Source organism: Gracilinanus agilis, chromosome 3 (assembly GCF_016433145.1).
Source record: "Gracilinanus agilis isolate LMUSP501 chromosome 3, AgileGrace, whole genome shotgun sequence".
NCBI lineage: Eukaryota > Metazoa > Chordata > Mammalia > Didelphimorphia > Didelphidae > Gracilinanus > Gracilinanus agilis.
Window position 1 is genome coordinate 51,590,962 of NC_058132.1, and position 8,909 is coordinate 51,599,870.

Sequence of the window (8,909 nt, forward strand, 5' to 3'; positions counted from 1 at the left end):
TTGGGGTTATGTGGCTTGCCCAGGGTCACACAGCTTGGAAGTTTCCAAGGCCAGATTTGAACCCAGAATTTGAATCCCATCTCCAGCCCAGGTGCTTTATTACTGCTCCCAGTACCAGTCTTAAACCCAGAAATTCCAGGAAATAGAGAGGAGATTGGGTTTTAGGGTTCTGAATCTGATTCCCAGCTTAGCCAATACTATGTATTGGTTCCAAGGCAGAAGAGTGGTAAGGGCTAGGCAATGAGGATTAAGTGACTTGCCCAGGGTCACATAGCTGGGAAATATCTGAGGCTAGATTTGAACCCAGGACCTCCCATCTCTAGGTCTGGCTCTCAATCCACTGAGCCACCCAGCTGCCCCCCAGTGGTCTTTTCAATGAGATATTTCATGTTTCCTTCTATTTTTTTCATTCTTTTGATTTTGCATTATTATTTCTTGCTGTCTCATGGGAACATTAGCTTTTACTTGCCTAATTCTAGTCTTTAAAGACTGATTTTCAGCTATGATCTTTTGATTTTCCTTTTCACTTTAGTTCATCCTGCTTTTCATGGCTTCCAGGTGGTTAATTCTGGACTCCAATTTGTTTACTACTTCATTTGATTCTGTGTGTATGAGGGGGGGTATTAGATAAATGGGGTGTGTTTTGGAGACCCCCTACTTGACAGATATACTAAGGCCAATGCTGCTCTCTCCCCCCTTTACTGGGAAGACCTTTAAGGGTGTAGTTCACGAGGGGACTCCCCAAAATGGAAGGGTTTTTATGGAGATGACAAAGGAAGATGTTAGGATTGGTTTGAGACCTAAATGGCTTTTGTCCTATGTTCAGAGCCTCTAAAACCCAGGCAAAGCCTCCCCTGTTACCTTATCAAACTGTTTTCTTCCTCAAGATGTAGTAGACTGTTCTTGTTCTCCCTTCAGCCACCCAATGACACCACCCCCGTCAAGATCACTATTCCAAACTCTAATAAATATAACTAACAGGGATTTATTTGGAGATAAAACAATTCAGGGTTCAGGGGAAAGGGTTTGGGATTTAGGATGGAGGGTAAAGGGACAAGCTTCTCTATCAATGAGTTTCTCTCTGGGGAGAGCAGTACCATATCTCTTTTGTAAATCAATCCAGTAATTGTCTCAAGCTCCACTAACTCCTATGTACTAAATTAATAATTTAAATGAGGAAATAACAGCGTTATGGATCAAATGGTTACTGAAAGGTCCCACGAGCCTGCTGCCCCCCCTTCCCCAGGAGTCCAGGCTCTATGGCCCAAGATGGAATAACTGCTATGTCAAAATCTTCTCAGTTGGTGAAGGAAGTATGTAAATCATTTGTAGTAGTTGAGTCACTCAAGGAAAGCCTCTATTCTAGGGGTTCAAAAGCCCCAGATTCTCACTGGATCAAATACCGCCCACCTCCCTCCCTCAGCCAAGGTTCATAGAGAAGTGTTATGGCAGTTGGAATCTCCTTCCGAATTCTCCTCCTCAGTCTGGCCCCTCCCTAATGGTTATTTCTTCCAGATTCTTCTGGGCTTATTCTGATTCCACTTCAGAGATACATGGCTTGCTTGATGTCCTTTCTTTAATCCAATCCATCTTTTTGCCTCTTTTTCTATTTTGGCAATTGTGTTTTTTAAGCTGTTATTTTCTTTTTGTATTACTTTCATTTCTTTTTCCCATTTTTCTTCTATCTTTCTTACGTGGTTCTTGAACTCCTTTTTGAGTTCCTCCAGAGCTTGTGACCAATTTCTGTTTTGGGGGGTGGAGTTTGCATGTCTTTGTTTCTCACTTTCTTCTGTTGCTTCTGTATTTTTCTCTTTTTCTCCATAGAAATCTTCTAGGGACAAGAGCTTTTTTCACTGTTTTGTAAATATTCACCCATTTTACTTGGGTTGTAAGATTTAATATCACATAATTGGGCAAAATAACTTATAACGATGGCTTTAATTTCCTCTTCATTGATTATGAGGCCACACTTTTCATTTTTGATATCAATTATTTGAATTTCTTCTTCCCTTTTTTAAAAATCAAATTAACCAGTGCACTATTTTATTTGTTTTCTCATAAAACCAACTCCTAGCCTTATTTATTAGTTTAATAGTTTTCTTACTTTTAATTTTATTAATTTCTCCTTTCATTTTTAGGATTTCCAATTTAGATTTTAATTGAAGATTTTAAATTTGTTCTTCTTCTAGTTTTTTAGTTGCATGCCCTATTCACTGATCTGCATTTTTCTATTTTATTGATGTGAGCATTTAGAGATATAAAATTTCCCCTAAGTACTGCTTTGGCTGTATCACATAAATTTAATATGTTGTCTCCTTGTTGTTCTCATTAATAAAATTATTGATTGTTTTTATAATTTGTTCTTTGACCCACCCCCTTCTTAGCATTAGGTTATTTAGTTTCCAGTTAGTTTTTAATTTGTTTTTCCATGTAGCTTTATTAATTATAATTTTTTGCGTTATGACCTGAAAATGATGCATTTATTATTTTTGCTTTTCTACATTTGGTTGTGAAGTTTTTAATGCCCTAATACAGTGTTGGCAAACCTTTTAGATCCTGTGTACCTAAAATGCACCTTTAATCTGCCTATGAAACCCCCGAATTACACCAGATGGTGGTGGTTAGGTAGGAAGTACTCTCATTGGGCTGCTGGGAGGAGGACCAGGGTATGTGAAAAATGTCCTGAGGCACTCTGGAGACAGGGAATGGAACAGCCTCCTCTGGCATGCCAGGGCATGTGTGTCACATCTTTGCCAACACAGCCCTAATATATGCTCAGTTTTTGTATAGAAGCCATGTCCTGCTGAAAAGAAGATATACTCTTTTCTATTCCCATTCAATTCTCTCCAGAGATCTATTAGTTCTATTTTTCCAAGATTTCATTCCCTTCCTTTACTTCTTTCTTGTTTTTTTAAAATTTGATTTATATCTATCTGCAAGGGTGAAGCTGAGGTCCCCCACATTGTATAGTTTTACTGTCTATATTTCTTTCTGAAGTTAATTTAGTTTCTCCTTTAAAAATTTAGAGGTTATATCATTTGTTGCATATATGTTTAGTCCTGATATTACTTCATTGTTTATAATACTTTTTAGCAAGATGTAATTTCCTTCCTTCCTTCTTTCTTTTTTTTTAACCCTTAACTTCTGTGTATTGGTTCCTTGGTGGAAGAGTAAGGGTGGGCAATGGGGGTCAAGTGACTTGCCCAGGGTCACACAGCTGGGAAGTGTCTGAGGCTGGATTTGAACCTAGGACCTCCCATCTCTATGCTTGGTTCTCAATCCACTGAGCCACCTAGCTGCCCACACTGATAACATTTTTAAAAGAATTATAAATATTTTCTTTCCATGCAGAAATACATACAGTTTGAACTTATTGAGTTCCTTAAATTTTCTCTTTCTAATTTACTTTTTTAGGCTTCTCTTGGGTCTTGTGTTTGGACATCAAATTTTCTATTTAAGTCTGGTCTCTTCATCAGGAATGCTTGGAAGTCTTCTATTTTTATTGAATTACCATTTTACCCCTAAAAGAGTATACTCAGTTTTGCTGGATAGGTGATTCTGGGTTGTAAACCTAGATCTTTCACCTTCCAAAATATCATATTCCACACCTTCCAGTCCTTTAATGTGGTGGCTGCTAAGTCCTATCTAATCCTGACTGTAGCTCCATCATATTTGAGTTGTTTCTTTCTGACTGTTTGTAGCATTTTCTCCTTGGCTTGGGAACTCTTGAATTTAGCTATAATACTCCTGGTAGTTGTCATTTGGAGATTTCTTTCTGGAGGAGATCTGTAGATTCTTTCAATTTCTATTTTACTCTCTTGTTCAAGAATATTAGGGCAGTTTCCTTTGATAATTTCTTATATTATGATGTCCAGTTTTTTTCCCTTTCTTGATCATGGCTTTCAATTCTTAAATTGTCTCTCCTGGATTTATTTTCTAGGTCAGTTGTTTTTCAGTGAAATAGTTCATATTTTCTTCTATATTTTCCTTCTTTTGAGTTCTTCCAGAATATGAATCCAATTTATATTTTTGCAGGTGTTTGCTCTGCTTTCACTGTCCCCTTCTGTATCTGTGCTTTGTTCTTTGTTGTCATACATTTTTTCTGTGGTTATGGTTTTTTCTCATTTTCCCCAGCCTTTTTCTTGATTTTTCACTTTTATTTTAAAGGTAGTCTCTGTTCTTATGGAGGAAGGGGCACTCTCTTAAACTTTAATTCTTCCTTGATGTTACTCTTAGCTTTGTTTCTGGAGTTTTGCAAGTTTCAGTTCTTCCAGGGTTGTATAATGGCCTGTGGACTGGGAGCTCTGAAGGCCACATTCTTACTGCTGTTTCAATCACACCCTGAGATTGCTAATGGCTTGTAGTGCTCAGAACTCTTTGAACTACCTTGTGCTGGGGTTCAAAGCCTAGCCTCAGCTTTCATGAGGGCTTTTGGTCTCTCTCTGGGCTTGCTCAAGTCAGGCACATTGTGGACTGCCTTGCCCTGGGACTACACCTTGAGCTTTAATAAGGGCCAAATAGGTCTGGGCTCCTACAGGCTATGACTGTCTTTGCTGGTGATCAAGGAGCTAGCTCTCGGTTTACACCAACCCAGAAAGCTGCATATTGTGATAATTAGATTAAATCTACATTGCCCATCTTTACATTTAATCACCAAAGGTGAGAATACCTCCAATTTTTGGAGGTCCAAAACCCACGTGTGCTAGAGTAGGTGACAATCAGAATCAACTGACTGCCCCCTAGGCAGTCCTAAGAGAAGCATCTGTTGTGATTGGACCCGCAAACTAGGAGGGAGGCACAGAAAGTGACACATAAGTGACCCCTTTAAAAAGAGAGAGTTGAGTGAGTCAAGGGTCTTCTGGTTTTGTGAAGGGGACCTGAGGGAGCTCTGCTGGTTCTTGACTGAGACTGTTCCACTTGGTGAGTGTTAAGACTGAATCTTCCTGAACTTCTCTTAAGGAATTTTCCGTTCAAAGAGGTGACTGAAGCTTTGCTTCATACATCTCCTGGGCCTTGGGGCCTCTGGCCCTCAGCTCAAGGCTTGATCTTTTCCAATTAAGGACTAGTAAAATCTGCCTGGTTTGTTAGGGGCCGGAGCAATTTACTCAGTGTGTTAGATCACTTATCCTATCTTATTCTCTCTCTAATTTTCTTACTTCTCTCTCTCTTCTTAATTGCAAATAAACTTCCATAAAAAGTCAATTTTGACTTGAGTTTATTCCTTAATTGGGGAAATTTCCCCTGGCAAACACCTTTTTATATATTCAACCAAAACCCCTTTCCCCCCTTACAATAAACTGCCTCAAACTGGAACTCATGTCCTCACTACAGTCTTAAGCTGGGGCTCCTGGCCTTGCTCTGAGCTGACATAGATAAGACACACAGCACAGGTTCCCTCACACTGGAATTACTGAACTTAATGCAGGCTTGCTTGGAATTTTACATGGTGTGCATTGGGTTGCATTGCTGTGGACTTATGAAGGGTCTCAGGGTCTAGATGTTGTTTTGGTCCCAGTTCTGAACCTAGAACAATAGCTGTAGGGTGGGGGTGGGCCTTGCTGTTGCCTTGCACTTTATTCCTTGTTGTAACCTCCTGCTGGCTTTGCTCCCCTCTCATCCAGTGAACCAGATATTCTCTGCCTACCTTTCAAGTTGTTCTCTTTATGAAAGTTGCTTCATTCTGTCTCTTTATTGGTTCTTTCATTCCAGAATTTGTTTTGTGGCATTATTTTAAGCTTGATTGGAAAAAATTCTTATGGTGGTTCAAGCTTTCCCTATTTCTACTCCACCATCTTGGCTCCACTTCAATATTCTATCTTCTAAGGCTTCCCTATCTCTGATACTCTGTGTTCAAAGGTCCACCCCCAACCCCAGCTCAAACAGTCTGTCTTCTAAGGGCCCCAACTCTGACAGTCTATCTAAGTGCTCCTCCAGTTTTAATCATCCTTACACACCTCTGGTGATCCCTAAATCATCTCTCTGGCCTCGACCAAAGAAAGTCTTTTTCCTCCCTGGACATGGTACCCTCCTCCCAGATTCCCAAGGCCACAAAAAAGATTGTATTTTTGTCTAGGGGGTTAGTCCTTGCTATATCCCTGACTGGGTCTCCTTTGCCCTCAGTTCTGACCAGGTGACTGCTGAACTTTTCATGAACCCAAATATCACCACCCTGGCCAAGGATTCCACCTTGGATGAGGTAGTCAAGACTGTGACCTCCTCAGGAGCTGTTGAGTACCCACTGGTGGAGAGTGAAGGTGACCTATGAGAGGGAGAGGGCTGGGTAGGGTACTCCCTTTATTTTTCCTCTATTTTCTTGCCCTAGAGGAGAGCAGGCTGGGGGATGGAAGAAGGAGAATTCCTTGTTAAGCACCTATTTTATACAAGGTGGTCAACATCAGGCTATCAGAGTAGATACAGCACTGAATGTGCCCATGAGGAGTTTATGACCTGATGGAGAGAAGGGTAAATACCCATATAACTAGGATACAAGGAGAATGAAATTAAGAGGTCCAAATATTATATAGTAAATTTAGTCAGAGGACCTGAATTCAAATCTCACTTGAGATGCCAAATACATTGATGACTTCATTGAGTCATTTAAGCTTCCATTTCTTCCTTGAGTGAGATTTGATGGCCTCCTACCTCTGTATCTATGAATCTATGGTTCTAAGTCACTAAAACTTCTTGAGTCTCAGATTCCTCCTTTGTAAAATTAGGGGGATTGAATTAGGTGGTCTTTGGGGACCATATCTGTCTCTATAATGACTGGTTTTATGACCCTTTGGACCTAATTGTGTAATAAGGAATTTGAAGAGGGAGAAACTACCTTTCTCCTGGTAGAGAAGAAGGCTATTCAGGGAAGCTTTCATGGAGGAGTTCTTGGTACTTGATTTAAGACTTGAAGGAAGAAAAGCATTTCCACAGATGGAGATGGGAAGTTCATTCTAGTGTGGTGGTGGCCTAGCCCAGGTTAGCCTTACTCTTCTTCATCTCTGAGGGCAATGGAAGGTGGGAGCAATGGGTAGTATCAGAATTTTTTTATATCCTGTATTATTTTTATATCATAATCCTGGATTATAAAGATCCCAAATCAGTCCCTGTATATTAGGGAGAATTTCTGAGTCTGTAGATTTTTAAAATCTCTTTGTCTTGAGGAATGTGGTCTTTTTGCAAACTCTGGCTAAAAGGAGTTCTGCAATGATACTTTTCTGGCGTATGTGCAAAATTTTACCTGTCATATTGGGGAACAGCTGAGGGCCTGATGGACCACCTTCTAATTAGCTCATTGTCAATTAGAGATGTCTTGGGATGTTCAAGGAAGGAGATGAAAAATTAGCTCCCTAAAATGCTTATAGATACCTAATCCAGGAGCTTCTGTTCATCTTATGATGGTCAAGAGAGTGATTTGAAAATAATTAGGATGTCTTGACCAGTTTCTGAATGATGAAGAACCAATCTGAGGCTAAGGAAAGGTAAGTAAGTTGACTAGATTTTCACAGGTTGAGATACAAGGGACAGAGTCAGGATTTGAAAACAGGTTCACAGCACCAAATTCAACATTTGTTTCACTGTTCCATTCTCCCTCTTCAATAGCTAACATTTTACATACTATTTCCAGGTTTACAGAGGATTGGAAAGGTTATTTGAGCAGTGGTATTGGGGACAGATTAGAGAGGGGATAGATGGGAGGCAGGAAAGCCAATTTAAAAGGCTCTGGTGAATTCTATTCCAGTTGTGTGACTATGAAAAATCCACATATCATCTCTCAGTTTGATTCATTTGCCATTAGATGAGATTGGACTAGGTCAAAGGTAGCAAGCACTAAGCATTCCTGACCAGGGACCAAATTAGATTCAAAGGTACTAGGAAAATATTCAACAAAACAAAAATGCAATAGAATATAGATGATGTAAATATGTACTTTTCTAAGTCAAGATGTGTCTTCAGGGATCCATATGTATCATTTAGTGGCCTCTATTTCTATTTGAGTTTGAAATAACTGGACTAGATGACCATGAGCTCCTTTCTGGCTCTAATATTCTATTATTCAAAACCAGGGCTAGTAAAGCTGGTAAACAACCTGAAAGGAAAGCATGCTGGGTTTTCCCACAAATGTCCCCCTCACCTTTAATTCTTTTTCCCTTCTCAATGGACTATCCTACCTCTTCCTGCTACCTAACCGCTCCAGCTGTTCTCCTGACATATTGCTTTGACCTGTTCCTCCACTCAGTTTCATTGACAATTAACCCCACCTAAATGCTACTCTCTCCTCCACCCCTTTCTCTTTCCTGCTCCAGAATCTCAGCTCTTGGTGGGCATAATACATAAGGCCCAACTGTTGCCCTTCCTCCAAGCAGAGCCAGCTATCCAAGGACCCAAGCACCAGGTAGGTGAAGGTGCTGGAGTCAATGTGCAAGGTAGTAAGGCTAAATGCTACCCAAGGTGAGGATGGTGGGAGAAAACATCTAAGTTGGTCTTCCAAAGGAGGAAGCAAAATGTGGAGAGAAAAGAAAAGACTGAGACCAAGGTGGGGCTTGAGGGCCTGGGCTGGCTGTGTGTGGAGTGAAGGATGGACTCAGATATAGAGGAGCAGGGGACCTCCTCACCATCCTAACTTGCAACCTGTCCAAAAGTTCCACTATGGGTAGGCAGTGTGGCATAATACATCCAGAACTCTCAATGGAGTCAGGAAGCCTTGGATTTGAATCCAACCTTTGAGAAAATAGGTATTGTGTGACTCTGGGCAAGTCACAATCTCTTCATTGCCTAGATTGACTATAAGTTGCAGAGAATGTATAAGCTCTGCATTCTCTATGAGGAGCTTCCTAGATGATGAAATCAGAGAGAGAGAGAGAGAGAGAGAGAGAGAGAGAGAGAGAGAGAGAGAGAGAGAGAGAGAGAGAGAGAGA

The 8,909-nt window shown here is 40.4% G+C and overlaps 1 protein-coding gene across 1 annotated transcript in view; it reads left to right on the plus strand.

Annotated features, from left to right (window-relative positions):
- The first annotated feature begins 2,611 nt into the window (after window positions 1–2,611).
- Window positions 2,612–8,909, plus strand: part of LOC123240979 (chloride channel protein ClC-Kb-like) — an 11,326-nt gene continuing 5,028 nt past the window's right edge. Inside the window, exons 1-3 of the mRNA XM_044668688.1 lie at window positions 2,612–2,625; window positions 6,121–6,254; window positions 8,298–8,386. Coding sequence (XP_044524623.1) covers window positions 2,612–2,625; window positions 6,121–6,254; window positions 8,298–8,386 — 237 coding nt within the window. The remainder of the gene's footprint in view (window positions 2,626–6,120; window positions 6,255–8,297; window positions 8,387–8,909) is intronic.